Source organism: Marmota marmota, unplaced genomic scaffold (genome assembly GCF_001458135.2).
Source record: "Marmota marmota marmota unplaced genomic scaffold, marMar, whole genome shotgun sequence".
Classification (NCBI taxonomy): domain Eukaryota; kingdom Metazoa; phylum Chordata; class Mammalia; order Rodentia; family Sciuridae; genus Marmota; species Marmota marmota.
The window spans coordinates 19,269,202-19,296,546 of NW_025999842.1; the positions used below are offsets into that span (position 1 = coordinate 19,269,202).

The 27,345-nt window shown below is 34.5% G+C and overlaps 1 protein-coding gene across 7 annotated transcripts in view; it reads right to left on the reverse strand.

Annotated features, from left to right (window-relative positions):
- Positions 1-27,345, reverse strand: part of Fbxl4 (F-box and leucine rich repeat protein 4) — a 107,377-nt gene that overhangs the window by 69,356 nt on the left and 10,676 nt on the right. For 5 of the 7 annotated variants that reach the window (XR_007350947.1, XR_007350925.1, XM_048812171.1 and 2 more), the window contains exons 2-5: positions 19,243-19,360; positions 18,039-18,622; positions 11,183-11,528; positions 2,562-2,806 (exon numbers count right to left, since the gene is read on the reverse strand). Coding sequence is in view for 5 of the 7 variants with exons in the window: in XM_048812171.1 (XP_048668128.1) it covers positions 2,562-2,806; positions 11,183-11,528; positions 18,039-18,550 (1,103 nt within the window). In the remaining 2 variants the exon portion in view is untranslated. Of the gene's footprint in view, positions 1-2,561; positions 2,807-11,182; positions 11,529-18,038; positions 18,638-19,242; positions 19,361-27,345 lie in introns of all 7 variants that reach the window. The other 2 variants (XM_048812225.1, XM_048812123.1) reach the window with 2 other exon arrangements.

A 27,345-nucleotide genomic window follows, 5' to 3' on the forward strand; every position in this document is an offset into this window, starting at 1 on the left:
TTACTCATTATCATGATTATACGCAGCACTTTGCCTAAGAAACTGGACCTTAGCTGTTTGCTACCAACATTTTATCTAATGTCTAGAATCATTAGTTGCCACCCTGTTATTTTACTTATAAAATTATGTAAATAATATGTTTAAACAAGATATTTATCTTTATAACTATCTTCCCTGCTGAAGGAAGAAACTGTATATCTTATATATCTTTTTACATGGTCAAAAATATCCACTACCCTGCCTTGCCACGAAAGATAAAAACAAATTCCTAACAGTGGAAAACACTGTGGAAAGAGCTATGAGAGTAATTAAAATGCCCTAGACATCTGTATATTGTAAAACAATGCTTACTGACATCAAGTATTCTATCTGTCTGATATTCTGTTGGTTTTGGTTTATTATTAATAATATATGCTCTAAATCATAATCATTAGTTTCGGATTTTCTTGGTCCCATTAGCAGAGAGGGAAATTTGCAAACAATGTGGGTACGTTTAAGGTAGAGAGAAATAAAAAGAACTAAGCTATTGCTAGGATTCAGAAAATGATACTTCGAAGTATGGAGCTTTGCCATGCTGAATACTCTGAACTAAAAGACACTGGAAGGTCTCAGAAGCAGCCTCATAACCAAGTTTTCTCTGACTTTCTCCTGCCCTGTCTCTTGCCCACCATCCCCTCCCCCCACCCCCAGAACAAGTCAAAGAAACCAGAATTCCTCTTTCTCAAGATAGGACATAGATAGAATTTCTTTTCCCCAAAGCATGCCATAAAGCTTTAACATATTACTCTAACCTTCCCCTGCCTTTCTATCTAGGAGCTGGTCATAAAGAAATTCTGACATACCCTTATCCAATACTGGGTCATAATAATCTCATTCCAGAGAAGTCCTGCCCCATATTTAGGAAGAAGAAATGCTACAACACAAACAAAAGAAGAATCTGAATAGACAAAACTTGCTAGTTTTCCCCACTCAATCCATTACTATTAGGATCATACACTTTTTGTCCAATCACATTTCTACATGCCTGTCCTTGCTTCACTGAACCTAAGCATAACATTAGATAGTTTTTCATGTATCTTTTGGGTCTTTATTCTGAAAGGTCCTGTATCATGTAAAACTATGACTAAATAAAAATTTTAACTTTTTTGTTTGTTTGTTTGTTTATCTTTTGATATAGGGTATCAGCTGTGACCTTTATGATGGGAAGAAAAGGGATCATCCTCTTTCTGGCGCTATAATGTGTTCCACTGCACAGGGGTCATATATCTAGCAATGAGCCTTTTCCCAAAATCTACTTTTGGCAGAAAAGAAACTCAGTGCATCCATGGTTTCAACCTGGGAGCCTTACTACTTGTATTTTTTTTTTTTTAATTTGATGTAAAAACTATCATTGTTAGCATTTTTAACACATTGTTACTATTTCAACCATTAGAACTTCATTGAAATCTAATGTTATCAAATTTCTTTCTGAAACTGCATCTTTATTTTTATAATCTGAGTCAAGTGAAAACAAGGCTCCATGTTTAAATTTCTGATTCTAAAACCAGCATACAAAAATGCATTTTACTGGGGATATGTGTAGGGATAGCTGCAGTTCATTTTTAGTTTGTAAAAAAAAAACAGGATGAAACTCTGTTCAATAATTAAAAATAACAGGTAATTTCTGCAAAGTTTCTAATTCATTATTTAACTTCATGAAAATAATGGAATCATATATAACATACAATGAGGACAACTATCATCAAGGTTAAGAGAGGCACCTGTTTGTATCATAAGAAAAATTACTATGGCATTACTAAATGAATATGCACTTGTGGCAAGCTTTCAAATGTTTAACAGGTGACATTTAATAGTAAGGAGACAAAATGCTTAAATAGAAAGGAGCAGAAACACCTGGGCAGGTCTGCAAGTGTGGTCGTCTAGCATGCAATTGCATTTTCAACATAATTAGTTTAAATGAGCTTCTAAATTTGGGTGATATATTGCACATGTAATTAAGATTTAATTAAAAATGTTCTGTAATAAATTGTTTTCCATTTCTGACAAATCACATTAGAGAGGTAGATTTTGATTTGGAAATAGTTTTTTTTTTTTTAAATGTGTTAATCATCTCAGCTGAAAATATGGGAATGGAAAAAAAAGTTCTGTTGAAAGTCAGTTGGGATTTAAAAAATAAAAAGTGAAGAATTTTTTTTTCTATATTGCTGACTGAATCCAGGGGTGCTCTAGCACTGAGCTACATCCCTCAACCCTTTTTTACTTTGCGACAGGGTCTAAATAAGTTGCCCAAGCTAGCCTTCACCTTGCCACCCTCCTGTCTCAGCCTCCCAAATAGCTGGGATTACAGGAGTGCACCAGTTTCTCTATAGTTTAGCTGAAGAGAATGCTGAAACACTTTTACGTTTATAAACAGCAACATTCTACATATAAACCATATTTATTTTTTAATTTCTGTAAGATACATAGTATAGAACTGTACATTTATTATAAAAACTATTACACAGTAAGTGTAGCCTGCTAATAATAATAATAAAAAAAACTCAATAAGGCTTTGCACTAACCTGCTAAATCCTGCAACAGAGATGAAGCCTCTATTGCCAGTCCAAGATAAATTAAGCCACTGGACAAGGGTACATCGAGCCTGCAGGAACTCCAGAGAAGTGTCATTTAGCTTTGCCCAATATGGCTGCAGATTGAGGTGGATATACTGTAGAGGATCACAGCAATGCTGGTGTAGCAGTTTGCAAGTTTGTGCTAATCTACACAGGTCTGGTAGTGTAAGATGGTTCAGAATCAGTTGAATAAGCTACCCAAAACAGAGAAACCAAGATCATCAAGAGTGAAAAAGAGTAAGATTATTTTATTAAACATATAATGTGGCCTAATAATAACCAGTATCACATTTTATAACATCATTTTCACACAGCAAATAAATCAACAATTAACAAAATTATCCAAATAGAAAAAAAAATACACACAGATAAATATACTGTATTTCAAAAATGTTTAAATATGCAGCTCATGCTGACAACTCTTCTTCCTTAGGGTACAAAGATACATTTTGGTGATCTGTTGACTAATACAATTTTTCATAGACTCAGCATTTACTACATGCCAAACACTGGTGATAGAAAACAAAAAGTTCTCATTCTCAGAGTGCTACAGTCCAGTGGGGATACTAGTAAGTACAAGGATGTACTTTAATAGCATTGATAGAAAGCAACATAGAATACTACTAGAGCCTAACACAAGACACACACCTAATTCCAAAGTGAAAGTACTTGTGCCAGGAGGACTCAGCTTTAAAGGGAGAGGGGCAAACTAGGTGAAAATAGTGTTAAGGACACAGTTACACAGAGCCTCACAGAGGAGCTTAGATTATTCTGACAAAAGGCAAGGGAGACAGGAAGAACAACAAACCAAGGAACTAATGTAGAATTCCAGGAAAAAGAAAAAAGGGCACTTAAAGCAGCAAGGATGGAGTAGTGAATATACATAAAAATAAACCACACGGAATCAAAAAGATCTTTTTCTCTCAATTATCTCCTTGAACTAATCCAAGATTTGTTTTTTCTTAATGAATAATTGGGGGCTTTTAAACTAGTTTACAAAGAACAACTGCTTAAATAGCTTATACTGAACCAAGAATCATAAAAATAAAATTAAATAATTGCTAAATGTTCAAATCTTATTTAGATGAGGACTGTTTTTTTAAATTTAATGCAGGGCATTTAATAAATTTTCTTTTTTATAATTATACCCCGTAATATAAATCATCTTTTTTTCAATTTACTATCTAGGTTCAGTATAAATTTTAGGTAAGAATTTCTCTTTTTTTGGCAAAAACACTACAAAATACAGAGTAACAACAGTATGATCTTTAAAAGAACATATATAATATAATGCGATATATTTATTAATCATCTGATGCTCATAAGGTTTGGGGTATTCTTGCTATTTACTTTTAACATCTGAACTAGGCTTTAAAAATAATGTTAGGATATATGTATGTTTATTCTGAAGATAGGGAAAGAGAAGAAAAATAATAATTTGTCCAAAAGCTGACAAAGATTCTCTGCTTGGTCAAAAACTTAGTTAGGCTTCTAGACCTTCTAGGCTCCCTTGTGCACTTCGTTATCAAAATCCAGTTCCAGCAAAAAGCTTTATGATTCCTCCTAAGTTAGTTTAGCAAGAATGTTCACCCTTTACCATCCCCCAGGGAATGCCTGATTACCTATCTCTAGGATGAATCCTTTCATTCAGTTTAGTCCAAATCCCCCCTTTCTCCTGATGTTTCTTCTTAGTAATTTTTCCATCAACTCACCCTCAACATGCTGACTGGCTATAAATTCCCACTTACCCCATGAGGTATTTGCCGCTAGCCCAATCTCTCTCTCCCACTGCAAAATTTCACTGCTGTGGTTCCTATCCCTACCACAACTGCATTTTCTTTAGCAAATCTCATCAATGAGATAACCCTGTTGACATGTAAAAGATGAATTAACAAAAATTCTGGTAAAAAAAATCAGAAAATCCAAACACTGAAGAAAAATAGAAAATGACAAGTTTCTCCCTCTCTAAGGTCAATTCTAACAATTCTCTCCCCAAAAATAAACATTGTTAACGTTTTTTCTGACATCTTCTAGATAAATGTGTATGAAATTGTATTCTTGGATATGCACTAAAGGAATGATATGATATATACTGTTCAGCACTTTGCTTTTCTCATTTCATGATACATACTATAGATGGTTCTTCATCTGCACAAACAGGTCCACCTCATTCCATTTCATAGATGTGACATAATAATTCAACTAGTTTCTTATTGATGGATTTCTTGATTTTCTCTTATTACAAATTATACTGCAATATCATTATGTGTATACATTATGTATGTATGTTCATCTTAGTAAACTTTGAAAATTTATTGTTAGGGTAAATTACATGCATTTAGAAGTTTTGATATAAGGACAAACTGCCCTTGTAAATGTTTACATCACTTTATATATCCACAGTGTAAAAAAGGACCCATTCACCTACTTCATAGACAGCGCTGTATCAAAACAAGAAAGTATGGGACTACTTTTGTGGTTTCTTCTTATCTTCTTTTTTTTTTTTTTTCCAAGTGAGCTGCTACTGTTTACTTCTTTCCTCTTAATATATTTCTGAACTCTATTCTGTTTCATATATCTATCCATTATTTCTTCCATTTCAATAACCCTCAAGGTAAAATAAGTTTTCTTCTAAATTTGTAAAAGTGTATGTGTTGAACTAGGCATGGTGGTGCCCGCCTGTAATCCCAGCGGCTCAGGAGGCTGAGGCTCGAGGATCAGGAGTTCAAACCCAGCCTCAGCAAAAGTGAGGTGCTAAGCAACTCATTGAGACCCTTTTTCTCTAAATAAAATACAAAAAATAGGTCTAGGGGTGTGGCTCGATAATCGAGTGCCTTTGAGTTCAATCCCTAGTACCTACCAAAAAAAAAAAAAAGTGTATATGTTAGACAATGGAGTTTTATTCAGCCATAAATAAAAATGAAATTATGTCATTTGCAGGAAAGTAATGGGATTTGAGAATATTATGTTAAGCAAAATAAGACAAATTCAGAAAGTCATGGGTCAAATTTTTTTCCTTACATGTGGATATATAATAGGATATGTAATAGGACAATTGGTATTTCTCAATTTCATAGCCATTAACTAATATGTATATTTTATATAAAGTATGATGTGTGACTATAAGGATCAGGCACTGGAGTTAAAAAGAGAAGTAGGTTTGGCTTAGGTGAGGGGGGTGGGGACTACTCTTTTTCATAAAAGCATTGCTTTTTTGCAGGTATCTCTGTCCTTACATTAAGTGTATGATTAATTTCAATAAAAACTAAATAGTATGTTTTAAATTATTAAAATGTAGAATACCAAATCCTACCTATGAAAATGTGAACAAGGACCAGAAGATATTGACTAATAAGTACATTGATTTACAGAAAAAAAAATAGGACAATTGGCTATTATGATTCAAACTTTTGGGAGTTTCTAATTCTAGTCTTTGCAGCATTCTCAGAATGTTATATAGTTCTATTAGTGGCTGATACTGATATCTTCCGAATTAGGGGTGGTGCATTTCTTTGTTACCTTGATTTACTTTACAAGCCAAATGTACTTTTCTTCTAGTTACACTAATATAGTTTATTATAACTCCATTACTAGAAGATAGCAAAACTGGTGCTGCATCACCACAACTGGGACCACCAACTAGAATTGGGTATTGGCTCCAAGCTAAATATACTTCTTTTTCTAATCTCTTCAATGTATGTGTTGGCATGCACTAGATCATTTGGTTGCAAATGAAAATCAGGACTAATACCCCTCTATCATTCTTCTTTATCTGGAATTTTCCTAATTATTTTCATATTTCTTAGGTGAATTTTTCAATTTAACAATTTGCATTTTAATTGGGACTTGGTTAAACACACAGTTACTTTAAAGAAAACTGACATTTTTGCTTTATTGTATCTTTCTACTTGAGAGCATGCTATGACTCATCATTAAATGATCAATTTGTTCCTAGAGTTCCTACTGCAATTGATTTGTCTATTAACTTTGTAACCCGCTAATTTACTCATTGCTCTTAATAGTTTTTTGGTCTATTCTCCTGTGTTTTAGATATATAAACATTTTCTCTGCAAATGATTTTCCAAAAATTATGCCTTTTATTTCTTTCTCATGTCTACCAGCTCTGGCTAATACTTCGGCAATAATGTTAAATTACATTTCTATTCATGGCTTTAATTCAAATGTGAGCCATGAAAGTTCAGCATATATATAATTCCCAATTTCTTTAGTAACTACATCTTAAAAAGTAAAAAGAAATAGTTTCACTTTAGTTTATGTATGTTATAGTTCAGATGTGTGTCCCCAAAAAGCCCATGTGTGAAACAATGCAAGAAGGTTTAGAAGTAAAATGATTGGGAAATGAGAGTCTTAACCCAATCAGTGAATTAATTCTCTAGCAGGGTTTAACTGAGTGGTACTGAAAGCAGGTAGGGTGTGGTTGGAGGGGGTAGGTCATTCGGGCATGTCTTTGGGGTTTATATTTTGTCGTGTGAGGAGAGTCTCTGTTTCTGATCATGTCTGAGTCCCTTTCCTCCACCACATTCTTTGGTCATGGTGTTTGGTATCATTTCTGGCCCTGAGGAATGAAATCAGCCATCTTTGGACTGAGACCTCTGAAATTGTGAGCCCCCAAATAAACTTTTCCTCTTCTAATTGTTCTTATCAGGTCTTTTAGTCACAGCAGCAAAAAAGCTGACTAAAACAAAACTATCACTTTACCATGTAATCAACATAAAATTACTACTGAGATATTGCACATTCTTTTTTTTCCAAAGTGGGTCTTTAAAATCCTGGGTATTATTTTACACTTTAGCACATTTCAACTCATACTAGTCACATTTCAAGTGCTCAATAGTACATATGGCTGGTGGCTACCATATTGGACAATGCATTTCTACTGTTTGATAATTAAATGTGATATTAGTTCTTGGTTTATGATAGTTGTTAGTAGATAATTGGTAAGACAGCTTAATAAAATATGTACAATTTAAAAGAAATGGTTAAAATATGATTATCTATTTAGCTGTCACTTATCAACTGGTTTACACATTTACTGAAATGATTTTAAGATTCTTCTCCTTTTAACCTAGTACTATGGTATTAGTACATAAACCCTCTAACATGAAAACACCCTCAAATTTCAGGAACAAATCTCAAATGATTTTCTGGTATTATCCTTTTAAAACAATTCAACTTCCTTTGTTTTAAGTTGTTCATATATGTAAAATCGGTCTGATAGTTTTCTTTTTGTGTGCTATCTTAATTAATGTTACCCTAGCTTCATACAAGAGTTGAAAATGTCTTCTTTATACTATGAAACAGAGTTTAAATAATACAAGAATTGTCTGTTTCATAAATGTTTGAAAGAAAACTACAAGTAATCTGAGCTTGACAACAGTAATAATTTGAAATCTGTAGAATTAACTCAAATTGTTTCAGTTATTGTAGAATTTTTAAGCAGCTAGTACAGAGAAATCCTGTATCAGAAGATAAATAATTTACTTTTTCCAGATGGTTACTTTAAAAACTCCCAGAAACTTTTGGCATAGTTCCAAAGAAAAAGCACTGTATTAAAAGGTATATATTATATGAAAACATTCTGATACTGAATATTAAATTTTAAGCAAATATTAAAATATAAAAAGAATAAAGAGTCATTAAAACCATGACAATGACAATGTGAAAGAGAAGTTTTGATTTTGATTAAATAAAAGATATAGGGTTTAGGTCTACAAGACAATATCCATTAATTATTACTCACCTAATATATACTGTCTGTCAAAATGTGTTTTTTTTTTTTTTTTTTGGCATGGAGGGGATCCTAGTATAAAGTATATTTGTATAACACAATGAAGACAGGATGTGACACATTGAGCAGAACTCCCAAAACATACCTAATCTCATTCACTGTACTCTGCAGTATTAACTCTCGATATGGTACTCTGCTTTCATCAAAGCTAATTAATGTCCTTCCAAGAATATCAATTCTATCGCCTGGTTTCTTCCACAGAGACTAAATGTGGGAACAAATATGGTAACATTCCTCATTCATCACCCTATAATAATGGCTCCATTAAATTGATCATGGTAAAATACTATATTGAAGTTCTCCCAATGACCAAAACTAATGAGCACTTGAAACAACCCTCTACAGTTGATGTCTTTTTATGGCTTCCAGACATTTTCAACTTCCTAATGGTTTGGTTTAAGACTCTCTCATCTTTATCCCAAGTCCCTTTTCTAGCTTATTTTCCTCTATGGAACTCTTGGATGTCTTAATTAATGTTACCCAGAATTTTACTCCTGGCTCTTTATTCAAACTTCACAGTGTTTCACTTGTCAACTTCATCTACCGTGGTGCCCCTCTATTTAGATGTGACTTGTTCAAATGTACACTCAGACATTCCTGATGAGTTTCCAACTCAAATAGCAAGTGCCCACTATTCTCCACAGACAAGTCTACTTTGATGAATCACAGGCACCTTCCTACCTTCATCTACTATTTTAAAATTAATGGCATGTCCGCCCACCATGTCATTCCAACTTGAAACCTAAAACTCCCGCTGATGTTTTTCACCTCCACATTCACCAGTTACTTTTGATTACAACCTTTGAACTTCTGAAATATTTCTCCCACCTAATGTCTTCTTCAAACATTCCAACTTGGAAGGCTTCATAATTTCTTGTCTAAATTATTGCAGTAGCTTCCTAACTGGGACCTCTGCCTCCCACCCTAACTTCCTATTGGTCTATTCTCCATTCACCAGAGTAATCTAAGACATAAATCTCATTTTACAATCCTCCTCCTTAAAGTAAACAAATCTTCAATGTTCACAATCATTTTTTATGCCATAAGCCATATGAAAGACAAATTCAAATGAACCCAAAACATCTGGATTCTAATTGTGGGCCAAAGCATGTGCAAAAATGCTTGAATACTATGGATAATTTCTGGAATATTAACTATTATTCCACATCTTTCCCTCCCACTCAAAGACAGCATAAGAATAACAAAAGAAAGTATTCAATTATAATCGTGAATCTGCTCTAATATTTTAGCAAAAGTAAATTATTTATAAAATCTAAAGTATTTGATTTCCCGAACTAACTTTGTTATAAACCAGAATAAGACAGTACCCTGAAGACCACTGGGTAAAGGGTTAAAATGCAAATCTGCTGGTAAAACCCAGAGGCAAAACCTACTCTATAGTACAGCAGAGTAGGATGCGCACTGCCAAGGCTAGGGTGTCCCAATCATTGTAGTCCATGTGAATGGAGATGTACACTGCAACAGCCCTAAGCCTCCATCTAATTTCATGCAGCCTCTGCAGTCAAATCTGATGTTTCAGCCATACTGAAATACTGGAATTTCCAATCAAGTCACAAAGTTTCACTTCTCACCTTTCTACATTCTTTTCTCTCTGCCTAAGGTTTCCCTCTATTTCCATTTAAATGCTATATGTCAAGCATTTTATTAGGCCTGAATAAAGTTCAACAAACTGTTTAAAATATATTTACTGACTTTAAATTTCTAGTTTTAGAAAATGGGTAAAAATCAAAGAAGTGATTCATTCTCCTCCAGATAAACAGCTATCCCTGAGTCCTGAGGAGGAACACTCTCAGTATTTCACACTCCTCTCTCTCTGCCCCAATTCAACTCTGCTTCATCTTTCTTCCCTTCTCCCAAGAAGGTCTTATCCAACCTGTGAAGCTTCCTTTCCATAAAACAAGACTTGACCTTAGAACTCTTGACCTTAAATCATCTATGTCTAGCAATTTTAATAGCTACTTCACAGATACATCACAGTATTTTAGCCATAAAATATTATACAGACATTATAACTACTGTTAGGTATTCAAGAAACTGCCTTATTGTTCTATGCAAGTTAAGCTTCCTATGTTATTACAGTGAAATTTTAAATACCAACATTTTGGAAGGGGGATATATAGGTTGGTTAAAATTTAAGACTAGGACTGGGGATATGCTTCAGTTGGTAGAGTGCTTGCCTCCTATGCACAAGGCCCTGGGTTCAATCCCCAGCACCAAAAAAAAAAAAAAAAAAAAAAAAGTATTTCCAGGAGAAGGCACTCTGGACCTGCCTAGACCAAAATTTAGAGCTAGAAGAATATATACCAGAGTTAGTACGGAAGAACAAGTGATACTTAGGAAAGCTCTGGACTATTAAATGGTATAAACATTCATCTCACAATCATTATTTCTCCTATCTTTAATGTATAAAACTGCACATACTGCTCATACTTATAATGTATAATTGTGAATTAGAGTATAACTTATTATTCTTATTATTGGCTTATGTATTTGGCTATTGCTATTTAATGATATAACAACATATAGTTTATCCAGAATTACTGAAGTTAATCCAAAAGAAGTAGCAAAATAACTTTTTCATCTAGTTTTTCCAAAACTAAAATATGCAACACATCGGAATACTCCCTTACCTATTATACTTCCAATTCCTCTGATAGCTAGCAAAATAAACAGTAACTTCCAAACATTTAAAGATCTATACTGTTGTATCTAATATTGCTACTGAACATTTTTGGCTTACCTCATATGGTAATTTATCAAAATATCCATTATTTGGCCCTTCCTTGAGGGCAGTACTGCTAAATTTTTTGTTAAGATTGTCCATTCCACAACCATCCTCTTCTTCGTAGTCATCATCTTCTAGATCATTCATGTCAATAAGTGAAGTCTTGAGAGAAAGCACTGGCTTGTCCTTCATACCATGTAGCACAACTGCATCTAATTCAGTGTAATAATCCAGAAGAGAACTATTTATTTCCAGTCGAATAAGATTTGTGGGAAATTTTATCTGCTTAATACAAGGTTTAAACTGGCGAGCCTGGGAAGCATTCACCTTCGTAGGTCTCTCTGACCAAAGAATCTCCCATCTGCCAAAGAAAGAAACTTCCCTATAATACAGTTTAGAATGAGATCTACCAGTACCTTAAGATTACAGCCCCATGCCCAATATACCACAGAGAGAAACATGTCAAGTAAGGTGAATAGAATCAAACACAAGAATTGTTTCCAGGATATGAAAAAAAAATTAAAAGCTAAATGTCATACATATAATTAAATTATTTTTATAAAAACACCAAAGTTCTTTTTATTCCTTTGCAGATTTCACATTGATCAACTTAAAGACTAAACTTGGTAGAGGTAACTGAAGAACAGCACTCAGTTTTACAGAATAAGTGAATCCTAAGTAAGGATCAAGCACATAGGAAAATGTTGTCCTATGTTCACTGCATCTCAAACCAACTGCAGGAACTACACCTGTCATCTTGCCTCACAAAGGTCTCTTTGTCCAGCGTTTCATTCCTGTTACTGGCCTCATACAAACTCAAAATGGTTTTTATCTTTGATTTTTCTCATTTTTTAATGCAGTCATAAGGTTTTACTAAAGTTTTCAGGAAATTCTTTTATATATGTCCTTCTCCAGAATTTTCATTTTTTCATATTTTTAGTCATTCTTTATCTCTGATACCTAGCAAGTCCTGTTCCTCCAAATGAACTCCCACTTCCCAGGAAACTTAGTCACTACTTTTACACAGTAAATTATTTCTAACTTTGGGACTTTGCTCATGTTGTGTTCCCCCAATGAAATGCCCAACTTACTACTATTATTTGTCCATCTCTTCTTTAAAGCTAATATTCTCATGTATCATAATTAACTACTTCTCTAATTATTGTTTTCTAATATAGCAGAGAAAATTTAAAACAATATAAAAATATTTAACAAACATTTTTCCTCTATTTCTAATTGTTTACTTTGGCTAGAAGAATTTTTACTTTTATACTGAAAAATAAAGAATATTTTTAAAGTCTCTCAGTAAACACTACAGACTGCTTTAAAAAAAAGCTACACCAATATATATAAACATGACCACTAAAAGCACTATCTACTTTTAAAATAATCTCTAATTTCATAGTGAGTCACACCTCCTTAGGAATATAATTTATAATTCACTGATTATTAATAGAACTTCAAATGTTTTTATATATAAAAAACATGAGATTTTTTTTAACCCCCAATAAACTATTGGTTCATTAACCCAATAACCTACTGAAATCTAAGAAAAAAAGAAGTAGCAAAAAACTACTATGAGACACATAAGAAGCTCAAGTAGATAAAAGTCACTGACATATAGGTACCCTAATGGCCTTTAGGTCAACAAGGTCATACAGCTCTAATCTTGGAAGAATGGAAAAAGGAGATATGGTAATTTCTACCTACAGGAATAAACATGTAAGACAGATGTTCTCTGGGAATTCTTTCTTTTTTAAATTTATTTTTTAGTTTTAAACATTTTTATTAATATGTATTAATTATACATATTAATGGGATTCAGTATGATATTTCCAAATATGCATGTTGCATATACCAATAAAATCCAATGTCCCTTTTCCACCCTCACCCTTAACACCCTTCCCAATCTCTAGTAATCACTATTCTACTTCCAGGTTGACTTTTTTTAGCTTCCACATATGAGAGAGAACATCCAGCACCTGTCTTTTTGTGTCTGTCTTATTGTACTTAATATAATGTCTTCTAGTTCTACCCATTTTGCTACAAATGACAGGATTTTAATTCTCTTTATGGCTGAATAATACTCCATTGTTTGTATATACCAGATTTTCTTTATCCATTCATCCATTGATGGGCACCTAGGCTGACTCCACATCTTAGACATTATGAATAGGGTCACAACAAACATGGGTATGCAGGTGTCTCTTTGGTATGCCGACATCATTTTCTTTGGATGTATTCCCAGAAGTGGGATACTCAGTGGGAATTCTAGTAAACATCACCAAGAGAATCAGGAACTACAGAATAGTTCACTATTCTGTAGAAACTTATACATTTTCTAGAACCTTTAAAATCATTCCATATTCATTATTTTTGCAGATTCTCTCCTGAAAATCAGTAATAAAATACATCAAATATAAAGAGCCTCTATTTGTATTTAGAGACAACATCTCAGTCCATCTCTATTTGGAAACTAACAAAATGCCATTCTGTGTGAAGGACCTGGTTAATTCTAACTTAAATGAAAAAATCGTGTTTCTTGGGCCCACAAAGTCAAGGGCACTAATCTATGATAAATTTGCGAAACTGTTGCTTAAGCAACTCTCTTTGGCTACCAATTCTATGACATCCTTTCTTTTCCCTTTCTCCTCCTCCTCCTCCTTCTCCTCTCTTTCATGGTACTAGGGCCTCATGTGTGCTAGGCAAAGTGCTCTACCACTGAGCCCTTTCTTTCTTTCTTTGAGACAGGGTAACACTAAATAGCCTACGCTGTCCCCAAATTTGCCATTATCCTGTCTCAGCATCCTAAGTTGCTGGGATTATAGGTATGTGCCACCACACCAGCTCTCCCTGCTTTTTAAAGTTCATTATCCAGTTAAAGTTCTTTTAGTGCTTAAAAAACTCACACCAAAATAAATTTCATCCCCAAATTATGTAATTCCAATCAGTTTCTTTAATATGACTTCAACTTGTCATTTTCTCCCTCCCCTTTTCCCTGTGTCTCTTCCAAATTGTAACCCTAGGCTAGCATATTTGTGACTCCTGCACCAGCATCTATTAAGACCTTATCAGGACATTCAGTACTGCCTCTTTTCTTTTTCTCTTAATAATGGCACTAAGCAAGAAGTAGAAAAGACTAAGATCTGGTAGAACTACCTATAACTTTTCTATTTCATTGGCTGAACAAAGAAATGAAATCATTAAAAGACTGCTTTTAGATTCTGAATGTTTGGAACTGTAAGAAATCCATTTTCTACAAACAAATTTCTGAGTTATTCCAAACATACGTGTTTGCTAACTCCTTAGGGATAAAATTGTGTGCTCAATTAATGTGATAGGAAACACAGTCCAATAGTTTCTATGCAGTATTGCATGATGGAGTTTTTTATGAATAAATGTTAAAAGGGAGAGGGCTGGGATTGTGGCTCTGCAGTAGCTCTCTCTCTCGCCTAGGCATGTGAGATGTGCTGGTTCGATCCTCAGCACCCCATAAAAATAAATAAATAAAACAAAGGTATTGTGTTCAACTACAACTAAAAAATATTTAAAAAAATGTGAAAAGGGAAAGTATACTGATATATACAAACAAGCATACATGCATGCAAGCACAAATATTCTTGTAAAATCGCTAACTGTTCTTTTTTCAAGATCTGATTGTACTGATTTCTTGGTATATACTAAGGTTTCTTTTATGAAAAGGATTGTGATGATAAATGATGTTAGTATTTCATATGTCTTTTAAATGTCTGCTTATTCAGCATTTGTTCATCGCTCCAGCCCATGCCAAAGATTGACTGATGCAGATGGACTGGTGCAGGAGACCGAAAATTCATCTAAAATTGCATCCTTCCTGACTTCCCCTTCTGTACTATGCTTTCTCCTTTCCTTACTGGTTTCCCCTACAGCACTTCTATAATAAACATCTGCGCAGAAACAGAAACCTTAAGATTAGCTTCTGGGAAACCACTAGTATAGATCTTAATATCTGTCTCATGCTTACAGACCCCCATAGCTTATTCTTTACACTTTTGTTGGACTTTTCTCGCTTCTTCAAATACCATGATTTCACCTTCAATGTGCTCTCTCTCTCTCTCCACCTTTCTAAGCCACAGTGGAACCTCTCTTGATCCTCATTCTCAGTGAATTCACTTCCTCAGAGAAGCCTTTTCTGAAGCACATAGGTTAGGTTCTCCCCTCTGCCAACACGTTCCCTATGATCCCATGGTCCTCTTGCAAGCAGGCCTCTGAGCCCAGATAACAAGAGCCACCTTTGTCTGGCTCTGTTTTGTTCTCAGCACTGAACTGGCAGAGAGGGCATTCAATGAATGTTTGTCACGGTCTAAAGAAATTCACCAAAATGTCACTAAATCTGGGCAAAAGAATTATAGATATTTTTCCATGTATATATTCTTTTTTTGTATTTTCTAACATTTTTTATAATGAAACATTTATTGATTTCATAATTAGTAAAATTTAAAAATGCATATTCTTATACTGCAATAATATATATTGGTCAGATTCCTTTTCTCTCAAAATTTAATGGTATTTTCTGAGGAATGGAGCTAAATATCAATAAAGAAAATCAGAAACACATCTGTAAATAAAGTTCTAACTTTCATCACAAATGTGAACTATAACTTTCAAGAACCCAAAACTGTGACTTATATTCAACTCGGCAGGCATTGTTTTGAATTGAAGAAAACACACTACATGTTTCATAGATCTTATCCCCAAATTTGTTCAGCTTTTTAGAAAGAAATGTGGATAACTCTATAAGAATGACAAAGTCCTAATAAAACAATTCTCACATAAGAAAATAACTGGTCCAAATTTCTACTTAATTTCCTTTTAGGAAAAAAAAATGTACATTGGAAGATGTCAATTTCTGTCTTTTCTTTCTTTCTTCTTTGTGAATGTATATGCATGTGTAGTGGGGTGGGTAGTGGGGATTGAACCCAGAGACTTTTTATGACAGGGACTTGCTAAGTTGCCAAGGCTGGCCTTGAATTTGGAATCCTGTTGCCTCAGTCTCTAAAACTGCTAGAATTATAGGCACTTACACTGTGCCCAGTCTGTGTTTCTTTTTTAATAACTTATAAATTATACTGTACACAATGAATTATCAAAGTATACCTGAAAAGAACAAGTAAAGATTATACCAGCAGTCTCCAACCTGAGTTGAGACTCTGTACTTGTTTTTTAGGAGGCTGTGAAGGTATTCCCTTAGAATTGAGGAGAGATACCAAGGGAGCAGCATGTCACAGGGTAGAAGCTGACCCTTGCCCCACTCCTCCTATTTGGTAACAGCTAGGGTTCTACATTTAATAGGTGCCCATGAACTATTCTCAGGCTAGAATATTCTCCTAGGGGCAGGAATTTGTGTTTATTTTGTACTCTGTTCACTGATTTATCCTCAATATCTGAAACAATGCTTAGCACATGGTAGACACTAAATTAATGAGTGAGTGAATTAACAATTATATAAAGATCTAAAAACTGGTAAGATCACAAGTAATAGAAAAATGAACAAATTACATGATCCGATAGTTTGAAAGAAAGCAAATATAAATGGCTCTTAAACATATAAAAAGATATTTAACCTCAGAGATAATATAAGGATTTTTACAATTGACATGAAATACAATTTCTAATCTATTAAGTTTCAAGAATAATGAGATTTATCAACACACTCTGTGGGTGAAGTTTGACAATGCGACAACGCATGCACATTCACACACTGCCAATGAGAATATAAACAAGTACAAACCCTTTGGAGGGAAATCTGTTACTGTATTTCAAAATTACAAATGTGTATCTCTTTGGCCAAGCAACTCTTTCAGGAAACTCATCCCACAGATAGATATACATGCACACAGCTAAAGTGACTTATGGTTTTGTTATTCCCTGAGTTAATTTTTACAATTATAAAATATTGGAAACAACTAAGTGCCCATTAATTATTGACAAGTTAATAAACTGGAGTACCTATATATTATGCACTACTTCCTGTTACAGGAAAGAATGAGGAAGGTCTCTCTAATCAATATATACTACTTAGTGAAACAAATAAGGTACAAAAAAATATAAATAGTATGCTTATTTTTGTGAATAAAGAAAATAAAAATATATTTGTTTTTGCTTATATCTGCACAAAGAAACTCTGAAAAGATACAAAGAGAGGTGATAAAAGTGGTTTCTTTAGGAAGGGGTGAGTCCTGAGCACATGGAGAACAGGATATGTGGAAGGCCACATTATGTACTTTCTAGGTTATTAACCTATGTGATTATTTCATCTAGTCAAATAATTATATTTTTAAAAATAAGAAGGATGAACCATAAAAATGAGAGGAGCTGCTATGCAAATTAATGATGTAAATAGGATTGTAAAGAAAATTCAAGAATTTCTTAAAGCAACACTTACTTTTAAATCAAGATGCATGTTACAAATGCATCTACCTAAATCAAAGCTAATCTCCTAAAGATATCCTTTAAAGCATCACTCCTTAGGTCTATTTTGAGTTGTTCACGGTAATTAAAAGCAGTAACATAATGCAAGTTTGGAAATATTTTAGAAGTAATATTTTCTAATAACTTCTCAGATTGGTCCATACCACATCACTATTAGTTCAAATTGTGCTTTTCATTTATAAATTCTGTGTCATGCAAATGTCACAATCTATGAATATTATTATGTGAGGTACTTAGACAGAAAACATGCATTAAATCTTCACAAGCATGATCACTCTTCCCCACAGGAAATTCAGGACAATTTTCAAAATTAGATTTGTTCAAATTGCTTAAGATAATACTTTCAGTGGAAAAGACATCCTTGAACCATATAACTTAGGTCACTGAAACTGAGATTTACCTTACTTCAGCTGGGGGACTTGGAGAATATGGATTTGCAGAACAAGCCAAAATTCTGATGACTGCTCCAGGATGATAGGTTTCCAGAACATGAACAGCTGTAGGATATACCTGTTGTTCAAATGTAAGTTCCACATAGTCTTGGCTCTGAAAATTATGCGGTGTCCTCTTGAATGGCAAGGAAGCACTAGGACACTGATCCCACCACGTTCCATAAGTTCGAAACACAGCAGTCTGAGTAAAGTCACCAGAACTTGGGAATACATTTGGTACACCTGCCAAATTCCACATGGTATAGGACATACTATTCTCGCTTCCATAATGGGAACTGAAATCCACTACTTCTTTGGCATATTGGACCACCTCTGCATTGAGAGGGGAAGTCCGGCTGTTTGATTCTATAGTTCTATGGCTGTTCATCATTTCTCCTCTTGTAGCTGTCCTGGCTCGGCGCCGAAGGCACATATAATAAAACATAGTCAGAACTGTTAACATGGGAAAGACCGGTGACATCTAGATGTGAATTATGAAGCTTCAAAAGGTCAGGTGTCCTCAGTAAGACGCAAGAACTCTTTGAAGGATGTTCTAAAAAATGAATGGCTTGGTGAAGTAAAATAATTTAAATAAGTGGAAAAATGCATGGAGAAGTTAGCAGGCTTTACCCTAATGAAGTTTCCCAGAATGAAACTTTGAAAAATAAGTTTTAAACAAAAACTGTGAATCTCCGGTATTTCTTAGAAACTTAAATATTATAAATTTATCTTATATTATGCTAAATGGAAAGCAAAACTGATGTTATAAGGCAATGGAAGATGTATAATCTAAAAGCCCAATTTTATATAAAATAATAACAACTGTTCAAGAAATACCAAGTCCTAGAGCTTTAAAAATTATTTGTAATATGTGGCACACCACTAAAATACAGCTATAAATTCAATCTTAGGCTCTGCCATAATTTCACATTTTTACAAAGGATTCCCTGTTGCTAATTATTATTCTCTTCCAAACATGCTTAGTACAGATTTCACATTATGGGAATATAGTTTTTGGAGCTGACAGTTAATTCAGACCAACTAAATTAACTGCCTTACACATCACAGATCACCAGACAGTGTTTAATTTATAACTCTTAGCATTATTTGTTAGGGCAGTCCTTGGCTGTCTAGCATCTGGTTTGTTGCCAGCTACTCTTAGAAATCACTCACCCCAGATAGAATGGTCACAGGATACACACGGGAAATGTAGAAGCTGGCATTCATCCATGTGGCCTGAAATCTGCTTTCTGCCTTCAGGTACAAATGCTAAAATGTGACATTATTTTACCTGTAAGATAAGAGTTTTGGAAAACATTTTTATTTCCAAATCAGGAAGTCAAATATCCCAAAAAGAGTATTACTATAAACAAGTAGCTACTTATTAAGACACAAGTCTTTCAAATGAAACAGAGTACATTTTCCTAAACACTGTGGACAATTTTGAATTAGAGTCTTTTTCTTTTCTTTGGGTTTTTTGTTTGTTTATTTGTTTGTTTTTTTACATTTTAAAACAGACTATAATGAAAGTATAATAATAAACCCTATCTACACAGAGATTGCAAACTCATAGTTTTGCTTCAAACTATGTGAGCAGAAATATTTTACTGGGGCCAAACAGTGTTTTTAAAAACTTGGTCTAGTTTAGCCCAGTGTGGTGGCACATGCCTGTAATCCCAGCAACTCAGGAAACTGGGGAAAGAGGATTGGAAGTTCAAGGGTAGCCTTAGCAAAATGGAAAGATTCTCAGTAACTTAGTAAGGCCTGTCTCAAAATAAAAAGTGAAAAATACTGGTGATGTAGTTAAGGTAAAGCATTCCTGGATTGAATCCCCAATACAAAAAAAACCCAAACAAACAAACAAAAAAACAATGTTTAGTTTATAACCTTTAACAATTCAGAAGACCTTGAAAGGCTAGCAGTTCCCCAGTGAATACTCTAGTTTCCAGCCAGTTCTACTTATAATTTATAACATACACCTGGCCCATGTTCCTCACTGAGTAGGCAATCTCTTGTCAATATAAACAGAAAATCAAACACTTATTCTGGTACCTGTAAGTCTTGAATTTAATTTCTCCTAAGTAAAGGAAGATGAATATACCAATTTCTTTAATAAAGCAATGTGTTAACCTTCCAAAACTTTAGAACTAAGAATGAAAAACATTAATTTCATTAAATGTCCCTCCCACTCAAAAATCAATGGCTTTTTCTGACATACAAGATACAATCTAATTTCTTTTTGGTGTTTCAAGGCTCTCCTCAAGGTAGACAGATCTCTTTTTATCTAACCTAGAAAACCCAGTCAAGTTCTAATCACCGTTCATGTTTTACTCTAAGTTTTAACTGTACTATTGTTTCTTTTCCAATCATTTTATTCTACATTAGCAGTTTTACTCTCTGGCACTTCATTTGTATCAGACCTAGCTCTACTAAGGTCTATATTAGGAGTAAGCCTCTTGAAGGAAGAAAGTTGAAGATTTTCATATCTTAATGTATTCAGTACACAGGAGACACAAAATGTTTGACACTGTTGATAGCAAAGTGATGAGCAAACAAAAAACATTATGAGCCTAAAATAACTTAAAATTATGCAATGGTATCCCTCTGTCTCTCAATTCCAATAAGGTCTAAACACTGAGATGCTTGACGAAATATAATCAATGAAACAGTAAATAAAGGGCTTGGCTTCAAATAAGTGCAGAAAATCAAACAAAAAGAATACAAAATTGTGAGAAATGAAGAGGAACATCAAAGGGATGAAGATAATATTACTCATAGAATCAGCTACTGGTCATCATGGTTGTAAGGGAACTTTCTAACACCCATGCAGACATAGTGAAGCATGGAAGGACCTCATGAAGCTAAAACTCAGAAAGGATCACCCTAAAACCAAGACTTGAAGATACATTTACTGAGGGAAGCTCAAGTATGCATGGCATTGACTGAAGAAATGGAGAAGTCATCATGGGAAATCAGAACACTATTAGGCAGGTGCAAGCATAGTGTGGGCCTAAATTCACACTACCTTCGTGATTTAAAAATCCCAACCCACCCCCTATCCAGAAAAAGAAAAAATGGTCTCAAACTAGTAGAACTTTAGGACCTGATAGGCACAAACGTGAAATCTCTAGGCAAGGATGTTTCTGCACAGAACAAGCCAATACCTTACCAAAAATGCATCACAGTAAATTATTTTAGGACCCTATGAAAATTAACCGTAATGAGGGCCAGACTCAATAAAGATTCCAAGAACAAGAAATACATTAGAACAACTAGAACAAAACTTTTTCTGAAAAAGAATAGCAAAGCATTTATTAAAATATAGTCGTGTGCCACACAATGATGTTTTGGTCAACCTAGACATCCTCAAGGAATTGACTATATGACCTTTGGACATCTCTTCTAACTTCACAACTAAACTCCTTCCAATTTCCTTTAAAAACCTGTGTTTATCAGTGAAACAGTTTATAAAATCTAAGAATTATCTGCAAAGTAAGATATCACCCTTCATGTGAACTTTCACAATCATTCTTAACAAAAAGATTGAGACAAATTTGTCAAATTTTGGTTACCCTACCAAGTCATAAGTTTTATGACTATTTCTTGGTGAGATTTTACTATTAAAGATTATAGAATATCAAAATCAGCAAGACTGTCACATGGAAAACATTACTATTTATTTTTATTTTTTTATTTTAAAAAATGTTTTGCAGTGCTGGGGATCAAACCTAGGATCTTGTGCATGCTAAGCAAGCACCCTATCATTGAGCTAAATTTTAGCCTTGGCAGTACTATTTTAAACCTATTAAAGTTCAATAAAATTTTCATGGAAGCAATATATTAAAAAGTGAATTATAAACTATAAATATATACTAAACAGTCAAGCTTCCTCAGTACAGAAATATAAAATGGACGATTTGTTTTTTTTACAACGCTTAATAATGATCCTTAGTTATTTTTTTGTGAAATAAGCTAAAAGTAATAAAAGAAATTTTTGAAAGAAAAAGTAATGTACAGTACACTAAAAAGGTATTCTTTTATTCTTTTTTATCAATGCTACTTAGATAATGTTATAGAAGTTAAATCCTGTTTTTTGAAAGTAAACAAGGCAAAGAAACAAAAAAGAGAAATTATGCAAACTCTCTAACACCCTTCACCAATTCTAAACTTCTTTTCATTATGCTAAGATGACACATAAAAGTGTTTTAGGGGTAGGGAAAGACATATGGAGAAAGAAAGGTAGCTTTCTCTACTTTTCTCTGGGAAATGAAGCTGAAAAGGGGAATAGAATCATTGTCTCAGGATTCACATGAGTAACAATGACCAAAGCAGAAGTCCAAATTGTCCATGTACTATATGGACTTTCTGCCAAGAAATGGAGACAATTTGTGATAATTGATGAATATACCAGTGGGCAATGAACCAAGTGCAAAAGATATAATAATTCTATTTTTTATGAGAATGAGATACAAAGACAAAATGATTTTTCCCTTATGGTGCAAATAAATAAATATTAACCTGGAAAACTAAATTTTCCAAAAGAATGATTATAAAATCTACGTTTTGGGAGTCATTCTCTTTTCTAGTCCATTCAAAAAGCTACTTCAATTTTAGAGACTCTTATGACACAAAAAATATTATTTTCCAAGTTTCAAGAAGCCTTTATCCAATCAATCACTTACTAACAATGAATATAAGCTGAGAAATTCTCCAAACACACCGAACTTTTATACTAGCATAATCAAGGAATACAAAACAACAGCCATTTTAATTTGTATCTTGAGACTTTCTTATTCCTTGGGAAACAACTTGCTTTATATGACATAATGTTATTATAATACAACTTTATTTTCAAACACATCTTTCATTTTATAAGATGCTTAACAAAGTTAAATAATACAATTACAGAGAAAGCAATAACAGTGGAAAAGAGAAATTAAGAGGTACAGACAAGGGAGAACATATGTTTACTACTGAGATTTGAAGTGAGATGGGGAGTCGATGAGGCGGAGAGAAGCAGGATGGCAGGAACTGCAGAGAAGACGGTTTGTGCTTTGACAGAGGGAAAAGGAGGAAAGAAGAGGACTTTTCATGAAATAAACAAAAAAGAGACAATAAACTGATCTAGAGCTAGAACAACACAAAGACTAGGTTGATTCTGTGATGAAAGAACCTGGAAAACAAGTTTAAAACTCAAAGGAAGATTCTCAACTTGAAGTGAAAAGATATGGAAAAAAGATGAAAGTGGCAAACAATATAGCATAGGCAATATAACATAATAAAGGGATCAAAACACAAAATTTACTTGTAAAATAATCCATAGAGACAAGTCAGTGAAGTGATAGAAAAAAGGAGGATTTAGCTAGGCACGGTAGTGCACGTCTGTAATCCCAGCAGTTTGGGAGGCTGAGACAAGAGGATTTCGAGTTCAAAGCCAGCTTCAGCAAAGCCAAGGTGCTAAGCAACTCAGTGAGACTCTGTCTCTAATAAAGTACAAAATTGGCTGGGGATGTAACTCAGTGGTTGAGTGCTCCAGAGTTCAATCCCTGGTACCCCCCTCACCCCCCAAAAGGAGGATTTAGACAGCTTTGTAGCACAGTACTAAAATGCAACAGAATGTATAGTGTGGTAATAAATCAAGAAAAAAAAAGTCCAAACCTAATGCTTATCATTTTTCAATCCTACTGAAACTGGTCAAGAGATCCTATTCTACAGAAAGGATATTTTTGGATAAATCTAGAAATCAAAAGCAGGTGAATAAAGGAATATGTCAATCAAAAGAGTGAAATTATATGTGAATTTGAAGTAGCACTCACCAAACTATATTTTAATTTGATCCAACCATCATGTCAGCCCTCTTTCCTGGCTTGCCCCCTTTAGGCTTCTATAGAAAATAACATACTCATACCCCTTTCTGCCTCTCTGGTAACTTCTTCTAAGATTCCTTCATGGGTCTTTTCTCCTCATTTTTCTCAAATACACAGATATACCATTTAAAGAAAGTTGACTTTTTAATAATATGATATATAAGAAAGGTCCACCTACCTTTGTACCTATCTTCCCTCTTTCCTCTTCACTTCACATGCCCACAACCTTTGCTATAGACCCCCAGAACCTCCACAATGCCCTCAACAGCACTTGGGCTTTGATGGCTCAGCAGTGTTGAGTCTTCAATGAGTTTAGATGGAATACCCTCCCTCCTCCTCCGCTTTGACACCTTATCACCCATCCTTCAAGGTCAAGTTCAGAATTTACCCACCACTCATCTTTCATTTGCACTTACATGTCACATATTATCTGCTATTTCTTATCTGCTGATATATTTTTCTACCCCAACAGACTATGAATTCCTCAAGTTTGAAGAATGTACCTTAATTATAACTATATCCTTAAGGCCTAAAGCATGCCAATTTAGGCTCAATAACCATTTCTTGTTCTACAAAAATTGGCAGAGAGGTGGCATGAAAGAATTAAAATAAACACATTTAAAATAAACACAGAAATGAAACCAGTGACTCTATAAGTAAGATACATGTGAAAAAAAAAAGTTCCCTATCTTGGTACAGAGAAAAAGAGGATGAAAATGGATAATAAAAACTGAAACACAATGGTTAAGAATCAAATGTGTGAATGTCTTTGAAGCCATCCAAGAAGGAATAGTATACATATTGAAATTTTACTGTTCAAAGAAAATATTAAAAAGTATAACTTCCGTTAGTATAAAAGCAGCCCCTGAATACATAAAAGAGACTTGACTCTGGCCACAAAGAAACTCTGATTGAAATTAAAGAAAGATTCATGAAAGAGATGATTGGAGAGGGAAAAGAAAGCTATTTTCTCAAATATGATGATTTGTTAAAAATTCCAAATCTATGTTAAGACCATAGGTTGATTATAGAGAACTGGAAAAACTATGGATAAAAAAGAAGTTCTTAAAAAAAGAGATAACCTAAGAGCTAAGAGAAAAGACAGACTGACAGAGACGAGAATATAACAGCAAGGGTAAAAAGACAGGTTTAATATTGATCTAGTATTAGACATGCTGTGGGGGAGCACATGCTGAATGTTAGCAAAAGTATCACTTTGCCTTCAACATAATTACTTACATTCCAAATGCACCATATGCTTAAAACTAACATATTGAGAAATTATCAGCCCAGTACAGAAACTACTAGGGAGAGCATCTTAAGATTTTATGTACCTCTCTTTTCCTCTAAGTAAATTCATCTTCAGTTAAAACATTTTTATTATGATTAGTGTTTTAATCAACAAGGCTTGCTATGATTTGGATAAGTGTCCCCCAACAGCCCAGGTGTTAAAGTCTTCGTTGCAGCCTCTGGTGCTCCTGGGAAGTGGTAGAACCTTTAAGAGGTGTGGCCTACTGGGAGATGGTTAGGTTATTGGGAGGGCCTTGAAGCAGATACTGCCCCTTTCTCTTTTTGCTCCCTGGATGCCATGATGTGACCAGGCCTCCTCAGCCACACTTTCCTGGCACGATGGACTGTGCCACAATAGTGCCAAGTGACCATGTCTTGAAACCTCTGAAACTGTGAGCCAAAATAAATCCATCCTCACGTTTACAGGTCCAAAGTTATAGTGCTGGAATGTTAACTGACACAAGGCCCCAATACAGAATAAACAGGTGGAGTTTCTAAATGAACTAAGTAGATCAACATGGAGACTAAACATTCCTAATCAGCTTCAAAGCTTCTTGAAATTCCAGGCATCTGAAGGTAGAGGGAGAAGGCAGAGGAACCAACTAGGATAAAAAGCCTAAGGGCAGAAGGAAACAATACGTCTTTCACTTCAGGGATCAATGTAACCCTCAAAAACGTAAGGAGGTGACACAAAAAATCTGGAACATGGTTAACTTCTTCAGAAATTTTTTCTGTGTTGATGAAAATGGCAGAGATTAAGCAAGAGATGTGTACAAAGTCAGACTAGAAATGATTTATCAGAAAACAAAGTCAGGATTTAGACTCCATTTAACTAGAAATTGGCAACAGTGAGTACTGCAGAAACTGTTCTCTCTCCTCTGTCCTAGAGCTTCTTTAACAAGCATATTTAAAACTTCTGAAATATTCATCATCAATCTTTAGTAGCAAGAAAAACAGAAAAAAGAATTAGAGAAATCAATGATTTAAAAAAAAAGCAGATTATAGGATTAGTGGAATGGTGATTTTCTGACATAATGGATCTGGAAACACACTTCCCTCCTAAATACTATCTCACACTGTGACAAGGAAGGATATGTTTCTAGTTACAAGGTGTCTTAGATACACATACTATTATGGTATATTAACTACATCTTACCCTTTCTTAATTTTTTCATAATAGATAAGAATAAACTATAGGAATGAGGAGACTGGTGAATTCAAAAGAACCTTAAATCTTTCATAAATACATACTATATGTTTTTCTAAAGCATTTTAAATGAATCATATCTGGTTGAAGAGGAAAAAATGATATCTCTGTTAAAAGCATACTAATTATATGAATTTGCTTTAGCCAAATACTATCTAAATATTTTTGTACATTTTTTACATACTAAAACAAGAGAACATTTTACCTAACAAAAATATAGAGGATTTACAGTTATCCTGACTAACAAAAACTCAAAAGACAATATTTTAAGTCTGTCATGGATAGCCATTATAGCTAAAAGAGTAATTACCTAAAATGGTGTAATACTATTAAAACTTACTTCAGGGAGACGGGAAGATGGCGGCGAGGGGAGTGCATTACCCCCGTGTGCTGCTTCACTGTGTGGGAGTATGACAAGTCAGGACGGCTAAAGGATATCTTGTTAGGAATTTCCAGCAATAGTGGGGTGCTCCGGAACCTGGAGGAAGGATTTCCATCGCATGAGGATCTGCTACGGGGACTCAAACGCGAGAGGTTTGTCGCACGGAGGGTAACACGGCTTATTCAGCAAACCGCCCCGCGGCTAGAGTCTGCAGCGCGCGCTGGGATAGAGACGCAGGGTTACAGCGCTGCAGTTTCTGCCAGCTGTGCAAGCACCGTACTCAGGGCTGAATTCTGGGTTCGAGACGGGGGAAAGGAAGCGGTCCATCTCGGTTCTCCACACCGGTCAGACCACAGAGGAGGCCAGCAGCCACCATGATGGTAAACTGACGTCACCTTCCCTGTTTTAGACTGACCGCAGCTCATTCAGCCATAGATCAGGTAATTTCAGGCTGCAATTCACCTGCGGCTTGCAGACAGATTGCTAGGGTTCAGCGCCTGGGTGCTTCTTAGAACCTGAGCTTATCGGAG